Source organism: Tamandua tetradactyla, chromosome 2 (genome assembly GCF_023851605.1).
Source record: "Tamandua tetradactyla isolate mTamTet1 chromosome 2, mTamTet1.pri, whole genome shotgun sequence".
Lineage (NCBI taxonomy): Eukaryota > Metazoa > Chordata > Mammalia > Pilosa > Myrmecophagidae > Tamandua > Tamandua tetradactyla.
In genome coordinates this window covers 180,440,706-180,465,639 of record NC_135328.1, presented here as the reverse complement: position 1 = coordinate 180,465,639, position 24,934 = coordinate 180,440,706, and the positions used below count along the sequence as shown (strand labels likewise).

The following is a 24,934-nucleotide window of genomic DNA, read 5'->3' as shown; positions in this document are numbered from 1 at the left end:
TATGGGAGATGGTCACCGCTAAGGAGGAGGTCGAGGAGCTGGTCTGTCTGCACAGATACTTGCCATCAGCCTGGTTTAGCTAAAGAAGTGGCAAGGGCCACTGAGAAGTCCAGTAAGCTGAGAACAGAGGCATGGCCATTAGATTTGGCAAAATGCAGGTGAGCAGTAATTATGTCAAGAGCAGTTTCACTGGAGTGGCTGGTCCTGAATGCTGGACTGAGGTGGGCTGAGGCATGAGCAGGAGACAGAAAAGTAGAGGCATCGTGGATAAAGAGCTTTTAGTTTTGCTGTGAAGGAAAGTAGAGAGCTGCTCAAGTTTCTCCCACCCTAGAGGATAGGTTGGGGGTCAAGGGAGGGAACATTTTTAGGATGGGAAAGAGTTGCATTTGGCTTTGATACTGTAAAGGACATGGTGGTCAGGGTGAAAGTGAGGGAGTAGAGATCCAAAGTCCTGGGGGAGCCAAACCAGGAGTGATATCCTGAGCACACGTGGGGGTCAGCTCTCCCTAGATAGCGGGGCATATACTCCTTGGTACTAGGAGGGACACAGAAAGGAAGGAATACATGTGGGTGGGTCTGTGGATTTGGTAGCAGGGAAGTGAGGGTATCCTCCTCTGATGTCTTCTGTTTTCTCAGAAAAGCTGGAAGTGAGGTCATCAGCAGAATGTTCTATCAAAAAACTAACTCATGTCTCATTTTCCCCCTGATATTGAGTCATCAGGAAGGAATGAAAAGCATTAGCCAGGCTTTTGTGTTCCAAGGCCTGGTTCTTCTTTCACCCCCACCTGAGAAGGTAGACTGGTCATTCTGACATCTGAGCTCTTTCTAATGGGCTAAGAGGGCGAGCAAAAATGTGATTTGGTGACTTAGTTCCCAACGTGGATGAAAGGGGTTAAGACAAGTATGCATTCCCGGTCCTGCCATAGCATGGCCCTCCAGAAAAGGGGCCGTGTTGGGACTGAAAGTGCCAAGGCTGTGTCCTGGGACTTAGGGACAAGGCCTCCATACAAGAGCCTGGGACAGTGGGGAGTGTCCTTCTCCCAAGGACCAAGTTGGCTTGGGCTAGGAGCTGGGGAAATGAGGTTGTACAGAAAGTGGAGAAAAACGGTGGAAGCCTCCTGGCAGTGGCAGGTGATATCTGCAACAGCAGCCGTGGCCTGAAAAAGACTTTAGTCTTTCCCTGCAGTGCTCAACTCTGTCTGTGGAGCACAGATCCACGAGCTTTGGAGTAGTGTAAACCCTGGAGTTCATTTTGGTTTGACAGGAGATGATGATAAGTCATGAGTGGTATGGAATTCTTACTAATCTGGTGAATAGGGACTCAAGCTAAATTTAATTTGATTTAGACCAATTAAAAGATGTATCCATATTTACATCATAAGTTTAAGGAGCATGTCCAGTGGGCCCAGGACCTGTACAAAGGGTGAACATTGAGAGGGAGCTGACATCTGGCGCTCCCCTCACCCTGCACCCTGGGGCTGGAGCACAGCAGACACAGAGCTACCACGTGATGCCACTCGACCTTCATAGATGAGCATAAGGACATCCCTCCCCATCGGCCCAGGAGCAGGGCGGCAGGTCAGTCCCACGTGGATCCTCTGCTCAAAGTCTGGCAATCTGGACAGGGCCTTGGCTCCTCTCCTTCCTCAGCTGTCATGTTCCCCTAGGCTCTGAACCTGAGGTACTTGCCCACGTAGCCAGGGGGAAGGCCTCTGGCTTCATCCCCTTTGCTTTGTGTCCAGTTCTAGGCATTGGGCATGCTGAATCTGATCAACTGGAGCTTGGGGTCTGGACAGGCTGCTCACAGGCATTCATGTGCTCTGTCTGGGAAAACACCTTGCCTGTGTGGCACTGAAAGGTGGGTGAACTGGGGGTAGATACCAATAGGTTGATATTCTGAGACCCTCCATGTCCCTGTAGGACTCTAAGCAAGAATGTTCACTGATATAGGACTCTAATATCGTGTTCAGTAGGACAGGTGGTGCTTGGCAGAGAGAAGGAGGTTGCCAGAACGTCAGACCTACTGAAGCCCAAGCCGGTAGACAAACCAGTCACTAAATACCATGAGGTCCTCTTCCAGTCTATGCCAGTCCTACAGAAGACCCATTCTGGACAAGCTCTAAGGCTTGACCAGGGAACTTTTTCCTCACCTAGATATTTATGGCTGATGGTTTCTTGACCATAGAAGTGGAATATCTACCTTCCATTCCTTTAACAAATAGGTACTGAGCACCTCCTGTGTGTCGGGCACAGTGCTAGACACTGAGACATGGCAGTAAGCATGACAGACCTACCCCTTCTGCCATAATCTGTGGAGTTGGGGAGACAGACAGTGGTGACAGCCAGTGCTCAGAGCTGTGATGGGCAAACCCCTTACCCAGTCCAGGAGTTCAGATGACTTCCTGGAGGAAGTGATGATTCTTAACAGGTAAGGTTGGTTCCATTAAAACCTCCTCAAATTAGGGCAAATCTTAAGGCATTATTTTATGACTACATGAAAGAGATTTTATGACCAACTGGGTTTCTTGTGGACTGACACCCAAAAGTCAGAAACTTTCTGCCTCTCAGGGTTGTACTGTCTCTCTTCTTCCTTTCCCTTTTAACCCTCCTTCCTCTCTTTCATGGAGCCATATGGTCTCTTGTCTCTTGCTAGTTTTCCAGGTTTTCAGTCTTGGTGATTGAATGGATGGTGGGGGGGGGGGGGTTCAGGAGAGACGCTCTCTACATTTCTGGCCCAGTGACAGAGTGAAGGCACCACTGCCTGAGACAGGGAGTAGCAAAGGAGAGAAGAACTAGGTTGGGAGAGAGAGTGAATTCAGTTTGCCTGAGGGATATTCAGGGGGAGGTAAGGAGGAGGTTCTTAATTATATAGCTCAGAAGAGAGGCCCAGGCTGGAGATCAAGATTTGAAAGTCATCAAGATATGGTTGGTAGTTGATGAAATGGTCCACAGAGTAGGAATAGAGTGGGAAAAGGGGAGACCTAGGACAGAGCACTGGAAGGACTGATATTTATGGGACAAGCAAAAGAGGAAATGGTAAAGGAGACCGAGAAAGAGTGACCAGCAAAAGATAGCGTGAGTCATCAAAGCCAAGGGCAAGGACTGTTTTCACAATGAGCAGTCACAATTGGCTGAAAAGTAGAATTTGGAAGAAGACAACTAAAAGAACCGCACACTAAACCCCCAAAACACTGAAAAGCAAGCAAAAATATTTAAAGCGGCATAAAAATTACCATACCTCCCCCACAGTACACCAAAATTACCAGTGGGTTTAAAACCACTGACTGAGAACAGTCATTTTTGATTTGTTCGTCATCCGGACCTAATTATTCACCCAGAATCCTGGAGCTGGTCCCATCCCCTTCTCATACACCAGGGGGAGCACGTGCACTGTTTCTGAATCTAAGTCCAGGTCAAAAACAGGCAGCAAATTAGTAATTGGACACTTGAAGCCCGAGTCCAGATCCCTTAGTCGCCACTGTGACCACTGCCCTACATCACCACTGTGATTGCTGAATCCAGATATCTCAACAATCCCCAAATCTTTTTTATTTCTCACCTGATTCCAAACTCAAAAGGGTAGCAGGGAGAACTGCAGAAGACCAGAAATCCCACAGGGGTACCCCCAACTCAGGGCAGTAAGGGTAGGTTCTCCATTTTCGGTGGAGCAGAACCAGGGTAGAGTGGGGCTGGTAGAAGACGGCTGGTGTGGTTTGGGCTGGTCCTTTCATGGTGGTAGCCACAGACTGGGAGGGTGAGTCTTGGGACTTTGGGACCAAGGCCTGGCTCTCACCAAGTTCCTATGAACATTAAGTCTTGGAACAAATCTTCAAGCAGGTTATTGGTTTAGCATTTGGATTTGGCATGAGTCGTCAGAAATTCAATACCAAAGTTTCTATGAGGTTTGAGGGCCATTTCCAAATTTTGAATTCAGGGGCCAATGTAAGATTAATGGTTAGAACTGGTATAAATATTGGAGTATTGGCCGGCCTTAGGTTGTGTTTGATACCAGGTCAGAGAAGTGGAGTATGGGGGAAAATGGGGTGTGTGTGGAGTTCATGCAGTCCATCTCACAACCCTTGAGTTCCAAGATTGTTTGCGTTGGGTCAAGTTAAGATCCTAAATGGTCCCAAAGATGGGTGGGACTTGAGGTCAATATCATATTAGGGGTGCTTTTTTGGTGACCAAATCCCCATTCTGGATTTGAGAACCCCAATTCAGAAAGTGTATTGGTTTTGGCCTGTGAATGGGAGTACAGTATTGTAGTTTTATGTAAGGCTTGGGGTTCAGAAGAGACTGTACAGGGGTCCATACTGGACTTTAGGGTTCATATAGGGACTAGGACTCAACATTGGAACTGGAGTCCTTTTAAGGGATCGGATTGGTGCTAGTGTCACTATCAAGCTTCGGGTAGGTAGAGGTGGTAAAAGGATTTAGAGTCAGAAATGGTATTTGGAGAACAGGTATACGTAGGTGTTCAGATCAAAATTACTACTTGTGCCAATTTCCGGGAAGATTTAAGAGTTTGGACTCTATCTTGGGTTTGGGGATCTATCTGGACTCAGTATCAGGTCCAAATCTGTATGGTGAGGAAATGGGGTCCGAGAATAGTATCAGAGTCACGTCAAAATGATCTGGATTTAGTATTAGGGTTTGGGCGGGTTCATGATCATTACTAGGGTTGAGGCTCAATATTGGGCTTCTGGTCGATCTAGACCGGGTGTTTGGTTGTGGCCTCGCTGGGCCTACAGGGCTCGGAGGCTTTACTAGCGAGAGTGCACGAGGGGAGGGGCGGTGCCGGGGGCGCGCACGGCAGGGGCAGGGGCGCGGGCGCGAGCGCGAGCGCGAGCGGGGGCGCGCAGCTGGAGCTGGCGCGGGAGCGGCTGGAGCGGTGGCGGCGGCGGCAGAGGCGGCGGCTCCAGCTCCAGCTCGGGTTCGGGCTCCAGCTCCAGCTCGCGTGGCGGTGGCGGGAGCGGGACTAGGTGGCGGCGGCGGCAGAGGAGAGGAAGCAGGGGCCCCAGCGCCCTTGTGGGGGGGGGACATGCGGACCCACAGCCCCTGGATAAGCGGTGAGTGACCCTCGGTTCCCCCTCCGGAGTCCCCTCGCGTCCGTTCTTTCCCCACTCCCCCGCCCTTCCCCTGCGTCCACTAAGCGGTGCTGGGGGCGGTCCCGGGGGGCCTGGGGGCGCCGCTTAGGCCGGGCCGCGCCCCCACCTGCCGCGCCTGCAGCCTCTGCTAAGCCCCCCCACCCCCAGCCTGGCGGCTCCTCCCCGCGGCAGACTCTCCCCCTCAACCCCTCCCCGCTGCCGCCGGCTAGCTAGCTCCTCGCCGCCCCTCACCGCCTTCTCCTTACCTCTCCGCCGCACCTGAGCCGCAGCCTGCGTCGCCCTCCCCCCGGTGCAAAGTTTCCCTTTTGCATTTTTTGCTTCCCTACATCGGTCCCGCTTCCTTCCCTCCCGCCCCCCTCCCACCAGTGAGGACGCGCTCCGGGAGCGGCCTTCAACCTCCAACCACCCCCAGCTCCGGGCGGGTCCAGGCCGCGCCCCCGCCCCCGCCCCCGCCGCACAGGCGCCCCCTCCCAGCCGGCGGGGGATCCGCAGCCGACGCGCCCTGGTCTCGTTTGCTGCTCCGGCGCACGTGCGGTCCCGGGGTGCGCCCGGCGCGAGTTTAGAACTCCCACCCCCTGTCCCTCTCAGTGGTGTGCGCCGGCTGGGTAGGGGCAGGAGATACTGTACCCACCCCCATCCCTACCGCCGTGCAATGCCCTGAAAGCCTGGAGTGACCTATCACATGAGGACGTGTCCACTCGAACCCGCTCGGGAAAGTTCACTCAGTCGCTGCCCCGCGTCCCGCCCGGTCTCGGTGTGCCCGGTCACCATGGCTGTGCCTACGTCTCTCCCCCTCTCTCGGCTTCTCTGTTTTCCTCTGTGTCTCTGTCTATCCTTATGTCCTTAAATGTCTCTGTGTCTCTGTCACTGCCTCTAGGTCTCACCCCCTCTTCAACCCCAGAGTCTCCCCGTTTTTTCACCCCGGGTCTCAGTGTTCTCTCTCCTCGGGTCTCTCTGTTCTCCTTCCCAGATCTCCCTGTGCTCCCCGGGCCTCTGCGTTCTCTCTCCGGGTTTCTACGTTCTCCTTCCTGGGTCTCCTTGTACCCCCCTCCCCCACGCACACCCCTCGCCTTCGTCTCCCTAGGCCGCTCTGTTCCCTCTCGCCGGGTCTCCCCGTGCCCCGCTTGGTCTCCCCAGGTCTATCCGTTCTCCTTCCGCCGTCTCCCTGTGTCTCTTCCTCTGGGTCTTCCCGTGCTACCGTTTTGCTTCCCCGGGTCTCTCTTTGCCTCTTGTCTCTGTTATGTCTCTCTCACGGGTTTCTTGGCTTGCTTCTCTAGTCTCCCCCTGACCCTTGTCTCTGCAGCCCCCCCTTGGTTACACCCCTCCCCCATTTCTCAGGAATGCTGCCCCTCTGGCTCTTCCACCCATGAGTGGGGGAGGGGCCTGCCTTTCTCCCCACTCCTCTCCCCCCTCCAGTGCGGGGGGGCCCCTGAGTTGGAGCGGGTTGGGGGGTGGGGATTGTTGTGTACCTGCCTGAGCCCTGAAATGGGAGGGAGGCTGCCAGCAGGAGGGAACTCCGGATTCCCTTGCCGGGCAGCAAGGCAGGGCCTGGGCCATGGGTTGCTGAGTGTTGATGATTAAGGCTCCACTTTGGCTCCTGAAGAGTGGAGGGCAGGGATCCAGGCTGACCCGGTTCTGGAACTGGACGGGGAATTCAGGGCAGTGCACTGGTGGGGGTGGGGGGCTCAACGGAGGGGGTCCTCAATGGCGAGGCATCAAGGATCTGATGGGCTCATTTCTGACAGAAAATTTGAAGGCGTTCTGTGTTTGGCTTCTTATTAACTCTTGCTTCAGGGAGCAAGAAAATCCCTGTTTCTTCCTGATTATGAATGAGCCTGGGGCTTCAAGAAGGAACAGGTGTATCAGTGCTCAGAAATCCACTGTGCTTGCACACCTCAGGTACCACTCTGTATGCTGCCTTGCACTCTCCCAGCACATGTGTGCTCATCCTGGGGAAGGTATGTGCACAGTCTTGCACTTTTTTGTGTGCACATTTTCTTACACATTCTTGCTTGTTCAATTTCCCCCTTATCATTTGAAATGGCTCTGCAGTTTTGTTTTCTTTTCCACTTGTTCTACATCTCTTTGTTTCCTTTAACAAGAAAATTTTAAAAATCTAATTCCTTCTTTCGTTCCTCTCTTCCTGTTTCGCTCCCTCCTCCTGCAGCTACTGACCTCCCCTCTATTCAGCTATGAGGTGGGCTTTTGAGGTGGATTAGGGTGCTGGTGAAGCAAATTTTGGGCACGAGGTGGTGGTGGGGGGTGGCTGCAGCCACAGTGAACAGGCTGCATATCTTTGGAATTTGTGTGGATAAGCAGCGAAGCAGTGGTCCTGGTAATTTGTGCACCCCCACTCTCTCTCCGGTTGGCTCTAATGTGGGAGTCTGTTTTAAGGGCACTTAGTCAGGTGGAGGTGGGATCCAGACCTCCTGAGTTAGAGGCCATGACGCACACTGCAGCTGCTCCACTTTGCAGCTTGAAACCTCCAGGAGGTCCCTCCCTCCCTGAATGTCAGTTTTACATTCTGTAAAATGGGCAGCTAAACCAACCCAGGCCAGGTCCTAGAACTGTTGTGAGAATCCACAGGGGACCATGTGGCAGTGTTTCATCAGCAGTGGCAGTTGCTTACCATGTGACTGACACTGCTGTGTGCTTGACCCAGGTTCGCAGCCAGGGCACTGCCCTCCAGGAGGCTCGTGGTCCCTGGGGGAGCAGACTGCATCTTGGGAACGCAGAGCAATTCAGTAATCTCATATTGATTGCTGACTGTGAGCCAGACACCAGGCTGGGCACTTTCAGCCATGCTGTTTTGCTTCCTGTGGAACAACTGCTGTGTAGAAGAGGCAGTTCACCTCTTAGGGGCTGCTGAGGTCGAAAGAATGGGGGGAATGCAACACAAGGCAGGGGAGAGTTCAGAGGTCAGGGTGAGATGAACTCCAGGGAAGAGGCCAAGGAGGGGCTATCCAAACTGGGTGTGAGAGATGAGTAGTTTGCCAGTTGAAGAAGGGAGAGAGGGCACTCCAGGAAGAGAAAACAGTATAAGAAAGGGTGTTGTCCTTTAGGGGGGATTAAAAAATATAGCAGATCACAGAAGACCCTGAATGCCCTGAGAACACAGACACTGGAGGTTTCAGACTTGGGCAAGGGGGGCATGGAGTGTGCTGTGATCAGATTTATGTTTCTGAAAGATGGTTCTCTGGCTATGGAACATGGATGGAGGCAGATGGGAAGCCCAGTGAGAAAGAGGGTACAGGTAATTCCGGTGAGAGATGAAGGTGGTTTGGGATAGACGAATAGCATGAAGCCATTTAGGAGGCATATTTGTCAGGATAGGATGAAGTATGGAATGTGAGAGTAAAGGTGAGGAAGACGTCCACGTTCCTGGGAGTGACTGGTGGGGCCTTTCCTAACCTAGGGAATTGGGGAGGAGAGCCAGATTTGAGGAGTTGAATGTGCTGCCTTTGAGGTTCAGTAAGTTGATGACTGTCCAAGTGAGGATTGAATGTGAGGGTCTGGAGCTTGGCAGAGAACCCTGGGCTAGGAAAATAGGGCTGGGAGTTGTATGAGTGTAGAGCTGTGTGGATCAAGAGAAGCCCACAAATTCTGGTCCACACTGTCAGGGTTCAACTCCTGGGTCTGCCATTTTCTAGCTTTGCGACCTTGAGCAAGTTACTGAACATCTCTGAATCAGTTTCCTCATTTGTCATATGGGCATAATAAAACTCCATGCCTCGCAGGGTTGTTCTGGGTATTAAAGGAGTTAATGTGCATAAAGCATTTAGAACAGGGCCTGGACTCTGTCAAGCACTATTATCTATAGAAATGCTAGCGGTTGTTGTTGTAATGATCAGCAACAGGAGAGGGCAACCCCACCTCCCCCATCAGAATTAACTGGGGTTGCCTTTAAAAACAAGGCACCTACTCACTACAGCTGTTGCCATTCTGAGCTGTCCTTAGGTTGGAGGAGCTCAACAAAGGAAGGTCCCCAGCCCCCAGCCCTCATCGATGGGACTGTGTGTATTGCTCAGGTGTATTTGGCCTCCAGGTAGGCTGGCATGAGGAGACTACAGGATGAATCCCTGGGGAAGAGAACATGTCAGGAGTGCATAGGAGAGGATTCTGAGAAGGGACCACTTCAGGGTGTTCAATTTCCCACTTACCCCACCTTTCCACAGCCCCGGCTCCAGGTCCTGTCTCTCCTTGTCCTGAGAGTCCAATGAAGATCTTCCCTCCAACGTCTGCTTCTGAGGTCTAGATGCACCTGTCTTCTCTGTGTCCCTGATTCCTGGGTCTGAGGACTCTGTTTGGGTTCTTTGGCAGTGGTTTAGCTGCTGCTTCTGGGACTGTTCCTGCTGCAGCGTTAGGGGCTGCTTGGTGACTGCTCCAGAGTGGCAGCTGATATCTGTGCCCCTCAAGATTTCAACTTGCTCCTGGTCCCAGGAGGATGCTGCGGAGGCTAGCTGGGGGTCTCTGTGACTGCTCTCTATCATGGCTGCTGGCCTCACCCCTTCTGAGGCCTTTCAGGGTGCCAACTGGTGTGATCCCTAATTTGGGTCCGTTGGTAGCTGGTCTTTTGGATTTCAGCACCAGAACTGCTCTGGAGGCATACATGGTGGTCTTGATTGTTCTACACTCCATCCTGGTGTGTGTAGAGCAGTTCTGGGGGCCACTAATGGCAAATCTGATGTTGATTCCATTTGTCCATCTAGACCAGTTTGACCCCGGACTGGTGAAATCCCAGGGGCCGTTCCATGCCATTCTAGAACCTTGCCCTAGTACTGTTTTCTGTGCCTCGGGGTCTTTCCAAGTGAAAAGTCACGTGCCTTTTTTGTCTATTCTCGGACTCCGCCTCAGGGTCATTTGGGGCACATGCCTCTTTCCAGATGTGGCCCCTGTTCATTTAGGTCCTTCTTAGTCTCCAGGTTCAAGACCCAGTATTCCTAGTATGGCCTCAGGCGTGGCCAAACCTGAATGGCTTGGGAGACTCTCCCCATTCTCTGCCTCATACTCAGTCCTACCTGCTGCTCCCCAAGCAGCAGCAGTGGAGCCAGTAGCCTCCCATCTGGTACTGCGAGGCCCCCCAGCAGTATTACCAGACAGATGGGCCTTTGAGTTTGGGGCAAGGAAGCTGGTTTATCTGGCCAGACCTGCCCAGCAACCCTTCTGCTGGGAGCAACAGCCAAAGGGAACTTTATGGAGAAATTTGATGGGCTGGGGGAGGGATGCATGTGGCAGTCCTGAGGCCCAGGGTTGTTGGTTAGGGGGTGGGGGCTGGGACAGTGGGGCAGGTAGGGCAGTGGAGGCAGGAGAAGGTGTGAGTTGCAGGGTCAGTGAGAATGGGCCTGAGTTGGCAAGACCCATTGTGGGTCAGTTGGGGTAGAACTTCAGTCAGTGAAGTCTTCCCTTGTGTTGACCGAGGGGATCAGTCTCAAGTGGGGATGAGTCCCAGGTGAGGGAAACTGGTTCTTGGGTTGGTGACAAGGATCCTTCACAGGTCGGTGAAGTCACTCCGTGACCCATGACCACTGTGTTTTCCTCAGTCACCATCCCTGGCTTCTAGGATGAGCCAATGTGGCAGAGCAGTGTGGGGCAGGGACTCATATGCGTGTGGGGGCATCAGGCTGAGGAGAAACCTGCTGTGAGGTACAGCCTCACTCGAGTGGGCACCAGCAGTGCCAAGTAGCTGAGCTGTGAGGATATGGTGATGAAATGATGTGAGCACATCTGACCCCTACCCCCTCCCAGGACGGCACCCACGCTGGGAGGTGGGGCACGACACAATAGTTCTAGAAGGAAGGGGCTGGGTTGTATCACTGTGTGTGTGCCAGCGGAGGAGGCTTCCAGGGGCACACCTTCATTTTTAAAATTATAGAGAAGCAGAAAGTCAAAAATAAATATTACTTCTGAAGCTTCTTTGAAGATAGACGTGTATGCTAGTGTGTATCCTAAGTGGCTGGGTTGTTTTCCATGAACTCATTTATTCATCCATCCGTTCATAGTGCATATGGTGACTAAGTACCTACTATGTGCCAGGCTCTCTGCTGGCTGCTGAGGATTTGGAGTTGAGCTGGGCAGACATGGCTGCACCCCTCCTGAGCTTACCCTCCTGAGGGTAGGAACATGACTCAGTATTGTATAAATGAATGCATAATTGCATTTGTGGTCACTGCCATAAGAAAAAGCCCAGGTTGCTATGGTGTGGTCTGGAACATCATGGAAGGCTTCCTTGAGAAAGTGCCATTGGCTCCAAGACCCGAAGAATAAGCTTTTGACAGGCACGTGGGTAGCCCCCTTTCAGGCAGCGGCATACAGCAAAGGCTGGGCAGCTGGAAAAAGTCTGGCACATTTGAGGATCAGAGGAGAAAGTTCCTGCGGATGGTGAGAGAGGAGGTGGGGCACCAGAGGTGAACAGGCTGACCCTGCTGGACCTGGACAGACATGCTGAGGTGTTTGGGCACAGAGTCTACCGCCAAGGTCAGGGACTTGGTCTGTGTCTGTCTGGTACTTGGAAGCATGCCTGGTACGTTGTAGGTACTCAGGGGGTGTCAAACGAATGAGTGAGTGAAGTTTTACCAAATGGGAATGGTCCTGCATGAACAGTTCCATAACCTGCTTTTTCCCCCTGGCATAAACAGCAAATTTTAAATGTCTTGTCTGTGTCAGTACAGCTCTGTTGTGATGGAATTCTTAATGTTTTCTTATCCTTTCCTCACTCTCCAGAAAGGAGCGGCGGCCCTGGTGCCCTGCCCCCAGTGCTGATTGTCCAACAAGAGTGACAGGCGTGAGCAAAGACCTGGTGAGTATGCCCTAAGGTGTGGAATGGGGCGGGGGTACTCAGGGGGCTTGCAGGTCAGACTGAACAGCTTGGATTTTGAGCAGGAGAGTCATGGGAAGTTAGTAACTAAAGGCACAATGTGATTCGTTGTGTGTGTGGCTGAGACATGGAGGCCTGGACCAGGGTGGTAGTGATGGAAGTGGAGAGAAGTGGTAGAGGGACATGAGAACTATTTATGGAGGTGGAGTAGATGGGATGTGGTGAAGGATTGAATGTGGGGCATGAGGGAGGGGAGGTGTTGAGGATAGTGCCCAGATATCTGGCAGGAGTGGTTGGTGGGGGTGGGTGGGGAATGATACATGGCTCATCAGCTGCTATAGGTACAAAATAGGCTTCTAAGTGGTGGCCTGGGACTTACACCAGGATCTCTCAGCCTTTCCATTCATCATGTTTCTGCAGAAGAGACTTTTCCCACCAACTCTAGTTTGTTGCAGAAGGAACAGGATGCCCACAGGATCTAGGGGCACATCCCTCCTGGTCTCTTTGAGGTCCGTGTTCCCCTTCCTTCTTTTGGCTAGAAGCGCTGAGTGAGTGGACTAGTATTGTAGGGAATGGGGTTAAAGAGGTAGGTAGGAGTAAGATGAGAATGGGCCTTAGATGTCAGGCTAAGGACTCTACACTTTTTTCCTGAGGGTGTTGCTGATCCATGGGCAGTTCTTAAGTGGAGCAGCAACATCCATACATATTCATATATTCATTTACCCATCCGTTCATTCATTCATAAACCATCATTCGAATGCCTACTGTGGAATAAAGCAGCAGATACAGCTTACTTGGTGGGCATGATTAAATATGCATTTTTGTAAACTAAAAGAGGGCATTGGCTTGTGTGAAGGAGGGATTGGAAGGGGAATGGCCAGAGGCAGGAAGACCATTGAAGAGGGTGGATGTGATGAGATCTAAGGTAGAGGTAGTTGGAATGAAGGGACGGGAAGATTCAAATTTACTGAGCAGTTGGATGTGTGGGATGAGGAAAAGGAAAGATCGGGGGAGGACTCTGGCTTGGGTGACTAGGTAGATGGTGGTGCTGTCACTGAGATGGGGACCCTGGAGGAGCAGAACTGGGGAGGATGAGTTCCTGTTTGGCCTTGAGCCAAGGGCTCAGTGGGCTTGTTCACCTGCCCACTCCTTGTTCAACTCCTTGAAGGCAGTGCCCATGTTTGTCTTGTTTCTCACCTGACCTCTAGGCACAGGACCTAGTAGTAGTAGGTGCCCATGACCCATTCTGGACAGATGGCTGAATGAAGAGGGCCATGGAGGAGATGGGTCTGGCTAGGCATGGGGAGAAAGTGAGCACATGTAGAGATTCTGCTAGGAGCCAAACTGGTGGCCATGTGTGAACACTGTTTGTCCCTCCACCTGTCTACCCTCAGATGATGGATCTCACTGACCCAGGGGCCCAGTCTCACCCCATCTCTGAAAGGGTGCCCAAGAGTGGACCCCTCTTTCCTCTCGGGAAGCCACATGCTAATAGCATATCTGGAGGAGTAGGGATAGAGTTTGCTCTAGGGCCACCTTCTGGAGGTGGTGCTGACTGGGGAGAGGGATTGATGCTCAGAAATCCTGAGCACCAGGAACCATCTAATACAAGAGTCTAGCCAGGCTGGGAACCTTCTTGCTTATGGGGCCAAGGGTGCTCACAGGGGCTGAACTCTGGGGCAGGGGCCAGGTCAGGCCTTAGGCTGAGTCAGTGAAGGATTTCTTCATCTATATCAGGGTTTCTCAATGTCAGCACTATTGACATTTTGGACCGGATGATTTCTTTTTTTGAGATGTTGTCCTGTGCATTGTAGGATGTCTAGCAGCATCCTTGGTTTCTTCGCACCAGATGCTAGTAGTATCTCTTCCCTGCTACCCCCATTGTAGCAATCAGAATGTCTCTGGACATTGCCTAATGCCCCATGGGAGACAGAATTACCCTCAGTTGAGAACCAGTGGTCTACAGCTCCTCTTCTCTGAGCCGTACAAATCTGGAGAACAGGGGAGGGAACAAGCATGGAAGATTTCTCAGTGATGGGCCACTTGAGCTGAGTTCTGAAGGGTGAGTGGGTGGTTGGGAGCAAGGGAAGGGCATTCTTTCCAGTAGTGAGAACAGCAAGTGCAGAGGCCTGGAAGAAGCAAAATAGGTGAGTATTAACCTAAAGGAAGCTCCACTTCCTATAGGAAGGCTGGAGGGCTGGTGGCTTAGAGCTTGCAGCTATAGGAAGATGCCTGTGCTGGTCTCCTTTGATTTTCTGACCCAGGAACTAGGCCTCTACTGGACCCTTTGCAGAGACTCTGGGACTCTCCTGCTGGATCTGTCCCTCTCACCTCCCCTTCACTCCCAAGGGAGACAGAAAAGCTGAGGTCTGCAAGGAGGTGGGTGGTTCAGTTTGGCTGGAGGGAGACCTGCTGCCAGATGCAGGAGGGAGGGCTGTTCTGGCTGTGCTTACAGATTCAGGCAGCCTGGCTAGAGTAGAAAAGGCAGCCTCGGCCCCTCCTGCTGGCCATCTCTTTCCCTGGGGCCGGGGTCATGGCTGAAACTGTGATTTATTCCCGTCATAATCCAGCGGTTGGTTTGGTGAGAGTTTGAAACATGTTGGTTTTCCCTTCCCAAGTGTAACAAGGCCCGTTTCCGCCTCCGCGGTCGCTGCTGCAGTGCCACGCGGTGAACTGTCCAGGACATGACAAAAGGGCTTGGTTAGCTGCCTGCCGGTTAGAAGATGAACGACTCCCAGCTCTCCCTGCCCTCTCAGTTCTCAGTGCCCGCGCTGGCCTCTCCCCTGGCTGTCCCTCTCTGTGGGACCCCAAATCCCCTTTCTTCTGCTGATGTCCATTTCTGGGTCATAGCCTCCTGGGAGTCAGGGTCCTGGCCTGAGAGTAGTGTGGGAGGAGGCTGTAAGAACAGGTGGTATTTGGAGACTAATTAATATCTCTGAATAATAACGTACACCCAAGGGAAACAAATCATTCCGTGTTTGCATATTCATGAGGAGGTCTTAAGAATGATCCCAGCTGTTCTCCAACTGGGGAACACCTCCCCCCATCTGTGGCATCAAACCATCCCTCTGGTCCCCATTGAGGCTGGCAGGGTAAGTAGGGTGTGCTGTGTGGAGGTAACAGAGCTTCTGTATAACATGCATTTTCCATGACATTCAAATGCGAGTCCTGTGACTTGGTATGATGCCTGCTCCTTCCTTTTCCCTCAAAGTAATGATTCCCAGACTCTTAGATTTCACAAACCAGTACAATTTCCAAAAGTATTTGGGGGCCAGATACTGGTTTGGCAAGTAAGACATTATTAGAAAACAGCTGCTATCCGCTATCACCATCATTTTCATACAGGAAAGGGCATTTGAATACCAAGGACAAAATTTGAGAATATAGGACAGTTCTTCCCCAGAAAGGGCAGTTTGCATCTTTACATCAACATAGCAAAGTAAAAGCATATATTAAAACCATTTTGAGTGTAGAAAAATTGCATCCAATTATATTCTGCAATATTGTACAGTATGTAATTGTTTTCCTCACCAAGTGTGTCAGCTTGGTAGAATCTCTGGTCCACAGTGCAACTCATATATGAACTTGAGTGTCCAGGCGTCCTAGGACTTCGTTGTTAATCTCAGTCGTTGAAAGCCTAGGCTCACCCAGCCATGCTAGGGAAAGTGGACACTCGGCTCTTAGCACTGTTGCTCTCAATCAAGAAGGTTTTCAGGAATGCCAGGGAAGCTAAGTGACCCTGTCTTCCTCTCCTCCCCCGGTCTCCTTATCAGTGACTCTTAAGCACTCCATAGGTGGGGCAGGGTTGAAGTCTAGGCCAGAGGCTAGGCCTGAGGATCCAGAGCTGCTCTACTCTGGCAAGGGAGGCCCTAGACTTGGGTGAGGCCTAAACCACCTGACCCTCCGGGCAGGCTCTTTGCCTGGGAGTCTTGGAGCAGGATACAGCTTACTCACGCCAGGGGCTGGTGAGGGACAGGCTCTGGTTGGACGGTTGTGTGGCTGCCAGATTAGTTCCCGGAGAATGTGTCCACGTTTGCATGTGCCTTCTGTGCCCTGTGTCTCCCCACTTCTCTGGGTGTCCATGTCCCTGTGTCCATGGGCTGCTGGGGGAGTGTCCTGGTTTTCAGCTTCACCTTTCTCTGTCCTACTTCTGGGGCTGAACAAAATTTTCTGAGCACCCCAGAGCCAGATCCTCAGGGGAGACCCTGGAATCCCCAAGTGAGGACCACTTGTTGTGTCACATTGGGGGTGGGAGAGAAGGAGTCCTCCACAGTAGGGAGTTCCAGAGGCCACTCTGACACTCATGGACAGAACCTCATCCAGGATCATTCCACACAGACATCTGTTCAGGGAGTTACACCCCATGATGGCTATACTGGGAGTTACACCCCTTTACTGTTAGTACCAGAATCTGACACCTACATGATGTCTACGACAGGAAGTTACACCCCTACAATGTCAGTTACAGGCAGCTACACTCCGTTGGTGTCTGTATCCTCTGTCTACACCCCATGATATCTGTACCAGGGAGTTGCAGTGCTATGGTTACTGTGCCAAGGCAGCTATAGGGAGCTAAGCCTCTGTGATTATCATTCTGGGGAGTTATATGCCCATGATGGGACCATGCTGTGCAGTTGGACCTCCAGAATGTCTATTCTCTGTAGCTCCATCCTCTTTATGTCCAGACTAGGAAGATACACCCGCACAATGCTTGTGCTGGGGATGGGGGAGGGGTGGGGTGAGGGTTTAGTGGTGGTGTTTCTGCCCCTGTGCTGTCTGCACTGGGGAGAAAAATTGGGAGTATTTGTACCTGGAGTTAGACTTCTTTGGATATCCTGCTAGGGAGTTACACCCCATAGTGCTTGTATTTGGGTACTCTGCCCTGTCCTTTCATACAACACGCCACTGAGCTGCAAGCCCATGATATCTGTATATGGGACTAAAGGACGGTTTGTCAGGGGCCCATATCCCCATGATAACGTGGGCCAGGTGATTCACCACCTGATGTCAGCTGGGAAGTTGAATTCTTTTGTTGGCTGCATGCTGTGATGACCTAGCCTAGACGGGGTGTGGGTGGTGTGTGGTTTCCATCCTGATGTGGCCATGCAAGTCATCACTGGGGGAGCTTTTACTCTCTGGGTCTCAGTAACCTGAGCAACGTGATCACTGAGGAGGACCCAGGTGTGGTGTCAGGGGGCTGGGTACCCATCACACCCCTTCACCTTTCTTGCTTTAGCTACTTAGCTTCTGTTTCAGTTTTGGGAAGGCCTAAAAGGGAAATATCTCCCAACCCTTTCCCTTGGTCTTTAGCCCCTGGGACAATTCATGGTCCCTCTGGTTTGTCTAGCACATTTGCTCGCCTACTGCCCTCTGATCTAATGACCTTTGATTGTCTGAGTTCAGAGAAGAGTCCAAATTCTAGGAAAGACCAAAGCCACCTTCCATTGAAGACCTGTTGCTCCCTTCAGCTTCACCTGCCCTCTGGGTCAGCTGGCACCTGAGTCTGATCACAATACCTGCCAGGGTCCATGGGTACTACAGGGGAACCCCAAGGCATGTCTGCTGTCACTCACACCCCCATTTTGCCCTGCTGTGTATTCAGAGCATTAATGAGAGACTTACCATGTGCCATTCCCTGCCCAGAGAAGGTGTGAGCAGAGCTAGTGGGCACACTAGTGGGCTAGTGCATTCCCTGAAGCCCCCTGGTTAGGGGGAGCGAGACCCTTGGGAGCTCATCTTTGGGGGTGGAGAATAATGGCAGTACATCTGTGGCCATGCTGCCACCAGGGAAGACTTTGTACAGATGGCATACCAGGCAGAGAAACCTCATGACCAAAGGCCTGAAGACATCCAACCAGCTCCAAACATAGACATCCCCTGTATACATGTTCCTGTTTCAGCCCAAATGTTGGCCGTTTCACTTTTTTTTTCTTTCTTTCTTTTTTTGGGGGGTAGATGGGCTAGAAATCAAACCCAGGTCTCCCACCTGACAGATGAGCATTCTGTCACTGAACCACCATGCACCCTCAAATGTTGGCCATTTCAGGCAAGCAGTTCCCTGAAGTTTGTGTTCCACCCTCCCCACCCCGATCTACTCTGGACCCCTGTGGCCAGGGCTGAGAGGGTATGACAATTAAAACTTAGGGTCCAGCACCCCCATTCCTGGACACTAGGGCCTACCTGTGGATTCCCTTTGGAGTGGGAAGATGCCATGGGAATTGGGTAGGACAGGGGTGGCCAGGCGGGGCAGCTACAACTTGTTGAGAGTGCGTCTTGGCAAGCCTGGGCGAGTTGTGGCTTTGGCTTCAAGCCTCTGATACCTGGATCCTGTCTGCAGCTAACAAGCATGTGTTTTAGGGCGGTACTCAGCATGCCAGGTCTGGCCTCCTGCCTCCTCCCTCTGTGTGGAGAAGAGGAGGGACAGGAGGATGCCCACAGGGACTCTGGAGTTTCTGGCCTGTGTGGGTCTGCCCAACTACTCTCTGCTCCCTGTCTCTGACTGTCCTGGCTTTGTTCAGTTTCTCTGTCCCCACCTGTTGTCTCTGTCTCCAATTCCATTCTCCTGTCATCTCCCCTTACAGGATGAGTTGGAATCTCAGGGTCTGGGATGGAATCCCTTTACATCTTCTGGTCTTGGTAGACCCCCACTTCTTCATGGGGTTTAGGGAATGACCTGAGAACCCCCTACACATCTCGCTACATTGTGACTGTTGGGTTATCCTTATAGGTCCCTGGGGGATCAGTGAGGAATCTGGGTGGTCACAGGTGTCAGAAGGTCTGGGTAGACACTGCATACTACAAGTGGGGGTGAGTGTGAGGCTCTGGGTGGTCAGTGGGCCAAGAGATTGCATGGTTGGGCAGTCAGGGTAAGGGTGGATACCAGCTAATTGCCTGTGCCCTTCTCTTCATCACAGGTCTGATTGTGCTTGGCTGTGGCTGGCCGTGGTGCTAGACCCCTGGATGGCCCCTGGGCCAGCCCCAGGGAGGACGATGGTGCCCCTTGTGCCTGCACTCGTGATGCTTGGTTTGGTGGTGGGCACTCATGGCGACAGTAAGTCTGACCCCTCAAGGCCCAGGCCCAGAGGGTGCATTCCTTGTAGCGGGACTCCACAATGGGAAACAAGATCAGCTACTAAGAGAGAAAGAATGGCCAAATATCCCTACCCCAATCTTTTTCTGTCCTAGAGACACCCCCATTGGGAGAATCCCCCTCCAAGAAGTACCCCGCTCCTTGGGAGCATGCCGTGGAATGTCTGTATGTCCTTTAGGCGTCGCAAGGTGGGGCATGTCTAAGAGTGACCCTGTTTAATGTGTCTGGGATGAGACATGTCTTGTGGCCAGTGTGTGGCAGACCCAGGCATGTGCTGTGTCTACCCTGGCAGGTCTGTGCAGAAGGTATGGTGTGAGCCATGCCCAGGAGTTGGCATGGGAGTGGGGAGCAGCACACGGAGCACGTGTGTGAACCTGTGAGTAAGATGCCAGGGTGGGCTTAGAAGCCAGAGCCACCCATTAATGTTTCCCTGGACTAGACCCTCAGGATCCAAATATAAGGACATTGAGTCCCTCCTTTCCCTTTCACCAGGACCTTCAAGGCAAAGGGCCCTCCCATCCCCCCTCCCAAGCCTCTCAGCCCTGGGAATGGAGAAGATTGCACCAGGCTGATCGAAGCTGAGCAACTCCAACACCCCTCGCGGGTGTGATGGGAGGGGGCTGTGTGTGTGCAGTGAGGGAAGGAGCACAGTGGTGGAGGGGGTACATTGTCCCCTACCCAGAGCCGACTCCGAACTTTGGTCCCTTTCCTACCGCCCTTCCCCCTGCCTGGCACTACAAGACTGGCCGCAGCCTGCCTGGTCGCCATGGTTACCACTGCTTGGTTACTGGTGGGAGGCGGGGCATAGGGCAGATTTAGCCAATCTGTAGACTGAGGGGGAGGGGCGAGGTTGGAGCCAAGGTCCCTAGGGGAAGAGGCCATTCCCAGCCTCTCCCGAGCCCAGAGGTGGCCAAGGACCAACCCATGGGTCAGCCTGGGGGTCTGTAGGCCATAGGGTACTCCCCACCCCTCTCCAAGTCTCTGGGCACAGATCGCTCCCCTTTCCCCACCCAGGCTCTTTTCCTAATGGCTCATTAATTATTCAGGCCCAGATCCTAGAGGGATGTGGGACTGGAGTGGCCCTGCCCTTTGTCCTCGGAGGCTGGGCCCTAGGTGGGGCCAGAAGGAAAAGCCAGAGGGGAGGCAGTTCTCCCAAAGGGTGGGAGATAATGGGAGTACTTAGGGGCCCTCAGCGAGAGGGCTGGGAGTCTAGGCACAAGACCAGCAAGTTAGGTAGGGAAGAGGGGCAGCAGGAGGGGCCAGGAGGTGATCGCCGTGCCCAGTTAGGGCTGGTGAGAGAGAACTTGAGCCTGCAGGGGCAGGTTAGGTTAGAAGACCTCAGTGGGAGTGGGGAAGGTGAGGCTTGTCCAAAGCCACGGTCAGTGCAGTCAGAAACCCTTGGACGTTGAAGTCCTGTTTTTACTTCCACTCCCCCTGCCATCTCAGAGCCTTTAGGCAGGAGTTTAAGGGCAGAGGGATCACCATCAGGCTATTTTAAGAGACATCTCCTGGGACAATAATTACATCTCCTTCCTGCCTCAGACCCAACATGCACCAATGTGCACACTCACACACTCCTTTCCCCCCTAAAACCTGATCCTCTTCTTATGTTCCTTCTCCTGGTGAATGGCTTTACCACCCACCCAGACAGCCAAGTCAGAAACCTGGGCCTCCTGGCCTCCTCCCAGCCTCCTCCCTCTCTTCCACCCCTCACCTGATCCATCACCAAGTTCTGTTTGATTCTACCTTCTAAATATCTTTGGAATGCATCCATGTTTCTCCCTCTCCACCTCCTTCATCCAAGCCACTCTCAGCTCTTGTTTAGGCTTTTGTATGCATCAGCCTTTTGATGGTTTCCTGCCTCTAGTCTCTTCCCTTATAAGCCATTCTCAACTCCAAAATAGGAGTCATCATGGTTCAGGGTGAAAACCTGGTCCTGTTACCCCTCAGTTTAAAATCCTTCATTCCCAGCTCTCCGTTGCCTTCAGGATCAAGTCTAGGAGTCTGAACCTTCTCCAGGCTGCCAACTTCATCCTGCACTATCCCCCCTCCACCCTCCACCCCCACTACTGGCTTCTCTCAGTCACTGGTGTGTTCGCTTGTGTCCAGGCCTTTGTTCCTTCTATATCCTCTGCTTGAAAGTTTCTTCCCCATTCCTTTCACCTGACCAATTCTTTTACTCCCCCGGAGCCATCACTTTCTGCAGGAACCTGTTTGACCCCCAGCCTGGGTCACATGCTCCTCTTCTGGATTCCCCCTGTATAGTGTGATTGTAGCTGGCTGCTTTGGGTCTGTCTGTCCCATCGGACTGTGAGTCCTAGGGGGCCGAGCCATTATCCAGTTCAGGGCCTGGCATGTGGCAGGTACCCACAACCTTCTGAGTAGTTGAGTGAGTGAAGAGGAGAGCTAGGTCTGGATCTTCAGTAGGAAATGGAGATGAGGGGTAAGGGGCATGGGACAGTTTTTGGAGTAGAGCCTCTTGCTAGTCCTTTGAAAACCAGAGCCCTAACCCCAGGATCTTGAAGGCAGGAACCAGCTGAAATCCTGCCTCAGCCAAGGTAGGGAGTTTGTTTTAGTGAACTGGGCTCTGCTCCCAACAGAAAGCATGGGACAGGAGGTCCCATGACCCCAGGAGGCAGAGTCTGACCTGCAGGCCTGCTTTAAGCTGCACATACTTTTTGGATCAATCCCCCCAAGACCTGGGCTGGGCTTGGGAGATTTCTAGCCAGGGGTAAGCAGCCAAATATGGACCAGGGTTGCTGCAGAAGTTAGGGCAGGCACCCCAGAGAATTGACTGCCAGAGCAGTGAAGCGTGGAGTGGACAAATGTGTTTCTATAGGCCTCTTAACGAGACAAATGAATGGGGGCCCTGGCCTCTGAGGGGAGTGGAGGGAAAGAGGGTAAAGAAGCAGTTGCCAAGGGTTAGCCCAGCGTCAGTGCCGAGTCAGCTCTGCTGGAGACCCAGCCTGCAGGGCTGGAAACCCACGCAGCACAGCTCCCTAGCCCTAGCCCAGGGCTTTGTGACTCCCTAAGAGGGGACCCAGCTTCTGGGGCAAGGGGTGGTTCTGGCAGAGGTTTCTGCCGATCTACTGTGCATATCAGGTGTAGAATGGGAAGAATCCCCACGGGCTTGTCTGCCTCAGGAGCCCTGAGTGTGGAGGCACAGGCCATGTCAGAGGCGGCCAGCCCAGAGACACTGGCCCAAGTATCTTAGGAGGGGACTGGGAGGCTTCCTGGAAAAGGGGAAGCCTGAAGGGTGAGCAGGCATTTGCTAATATGGGGGTGGGGGTGTGCATAGTGAGGTGAGATTGGGGAGAGGTGCAATGAGAACCATCCCCCTCCTGTCCCTAGGCAGCCCCAGGCAGGAACAGTCATGGCCACCGGACCAGCTTGTGAGTGGGCCCTGGTTATGGACCAGTTACTTGAAATCATAGGTGCCTAGAGCAAAGTATCTGATGGCTGGAGAGTCAGTGAGGGGGATGCTGAGCGGCTGAGGGTGTGCCTTGTATGTTTCTGTTCTGCCTTCCCTCCCAACACCCTGCCTAGGATGTGTGGAGCTAGAGCCCAGCAAAGCACACAGCACACAGGTTCTGCAGTGCCTCCCCCTCGTTCCTAGGGGCAGCAGGACCAGGTGGCCTGTCTAGACTCTGCTCTCTGTGGGCCTTCTGGCAGGTTGCTTCCTCTCTCCGGGCCTGTTTTCCTGTTGCACAATGGAGATAATCATACCTATGTGGAAAGGTTGACTGGGGTCACATGGACAACACAGCTGGCACCTGGGATTGCTTCCCCCATCCAATGCCTGGGGCTCACTTCACATCCCTGGGGAACCCAGGGTCCTCTCTGAATGGGCCTCCCTCTGGGGGCACTAAGAACAATCACAGGAGCCAGCTTTAATGAGTCCTCAGCTCATTAGGCTGTTCAGGGCCTGGGAAATCCACCTCTCCAGGAGCTCCCTCCCCTGCCGTCCTGTCCCTGGCTGCGTCTGCTCTCTGCTTCTGAGTGCTGTTTGCATATGTGTGTGTATATACTCCTCAGGGGAGGCACAAAATGGCAGTCAGTCTCCCAGTGGAGAGCCTGGGAGGTGGCCCAGTTTGGCTGACCCCTGCAGGCTGGAACCCTGCAACCTCCCATTAATCCAGTTCCATTTGTTTACTTTCTTAGAACACTTCCTCCCACCTTACATGGGCCCAGCCACTTGAACCTATAACAGGACAGAGTCCTAGGACATGCTACCAGACCTACTGCCCCAAAAGCTGGGTGGCTCAGGGACCCTTTGGCTGGGGGAGGTGGAGCCACACAGGTGGGCTTCAGACAGGGCCTGGTTGGTCTTCTGTCAGAAAAGGGGTATGTGGTAAAAGGCCCCTCCTGGTATGTTCAGACAGCATCCTGCTGGCCCCATTCTGGAAGTTCTGCTTAAACCCTCCCTCACTGAACACCAGCTGGGGCTGAGGCACTGGGCCCAGCAGTGGAAAGTAGTCTGTTTCTACCCACTGTCCAGGGAATGTGATCAGTGCTGGGACAGGAATCCCAAGGACTGTGCGGACACAGCAGATTTCTACAGCATCTTAGGCATGACACAGGAGAATGTTTCCCACTTGGAGACGTCCAGGGCGGGCACGAGCACAGGCAGGGAGTTGGAAGGACCGCTTGCCAAGGCAGGCCTGCTTAGCTGATGATCAGCCCATGGGGGGCCTGGCTGTGTCCCTGACACAAAGATTGGCCCAAAGTAGATACTCCAAAAGTACTTCTCAAAAAGTTAAAAAGATGAGCCTGGAGAGGTTAGCAGGAGCAAGTGTGGAGAGAGGAGTGGAAGGAAACATCTGTAGTAGGGGAGTGATAGATTCAGATTTGTGCTCTACAGAGATCCCTCTGGTGAACAACACATAGGGCAAGGTCTTGGCAGGGAGGGCTTTGGGACTGGGCTGAGCCACGCTTGGCTTTGGTGCTGTGTGTATGAGGTGCCCTTGGGTGGGGGTGGGGAGTGGGTTTGATGGAAGCCAAGAGTGAGGCCCCATTGAGGAAAGGGGCCTGCCCATCCCACCTGCTGGGCTGCACCAGCCTTTGCCGCACTGCCTGTTTTGTCCCAGTCTGCTGCTGGGTGGATGGGTGGGCTGGGCGTGGCCCTGGCTGCACTCCAACCTCTAGGGCGGAGGGGGAAGGTGGTTCTGCCTCCTCACTGGCCCCAGGCCTTGGGCACAATCCAGCTTCCACACTGTAGTCAGGCCTTTCCCCTTCTCGGCAGTCCAGCTCCTGACCCGTACCTGGCTCTCCTCCCCAGCTTCCCTGTTCTTTGTTTGGCACAGAGGCCCCGCCCCACCCTGCCCCCTCCAGACTGGCTGCCTGGCATTCCGGTTCAGCAAGTTCCAGCCTCTGGTTTCTGCTGTAGGCATGTTGAGGCAGGAGCTGGTGGGGGACTGTCTACCCAGGCTTCTCTCCTTACGATGGGGGATTCCTGCAGGTGTGTGAGGGCCCACAGTCTCCGTGTTCATCAGTTCATCCCTTGGTTCATTCAGCACGTGATGTGGGGCACCCCTACGTGCCAGGAACTGGGCCTGGCACTGATGTAGGACAGGAAACAGGGCAGATGTGGAAAAAGTAATAACCTCGTATACATGCATTACAAACTGTGAGCAGTGCTTTAAAGAGAAGCAGAGGGAGTTACGAGAGAGTTCAAGTCCAGAAACTGAGTTAATTAGAGGGTCAAAGAAGGTTTTCGGAGGAAATATGTTTAAATTGAGATAAGAAGGATGAATAGGGATTAGTAGGTAAAGAGGTTCTCCACGGAAGGAACAGCTTGTGCAAAGGCCCTGAGGCCACGGGGAACATTGATTACTCACAGATTAGAAAGCCAGGGCTCCAGGAGAGTGACAGGATCAGACCTGGCAGGGCCTTGTCCTCTATGATAGGAGTTTAATTTTTGTT

At 52.9% G+C, this 24,934-nt stretch overlaps 1 protein-coding gene across 4 annotated transcripts in view; it reads left to right on the top strand.

The window, feature by feature from the left end:
• The first annotated feature begins 4,870 nt into the window (after window positions 1-4,870).
• Window positions 4,871-24,934, top strand: part of PTPRF (protein tyrosine phosphatase receptor type F) — an 86,494-nt gene continuing 66,430 nt past the window's right edge. For all 4 annotated transcript variants that reach the window (XM_077149959.1, XM_077149958.1, XM_077149957.1 and 1 more), the window contains exons 1-3: window positions 4,871-5,069; window positions 11,829-11,904; window positions 18,837-18,973. In XM_077149959.1, coding sequence (XP_077006074.1) covers window positions 18,883-18,973 — 91 coding nt within the window. In that variant the 5' untranslated portion in view covers window positions 4,871-5,069; window positions 11,829-11,904; window positions 18,837-18,882. The remainder of the gene's footprint in view (window positions 5,070-11,828; window positions 11,905-18,836; window positions 18,974-24,934) is intronic.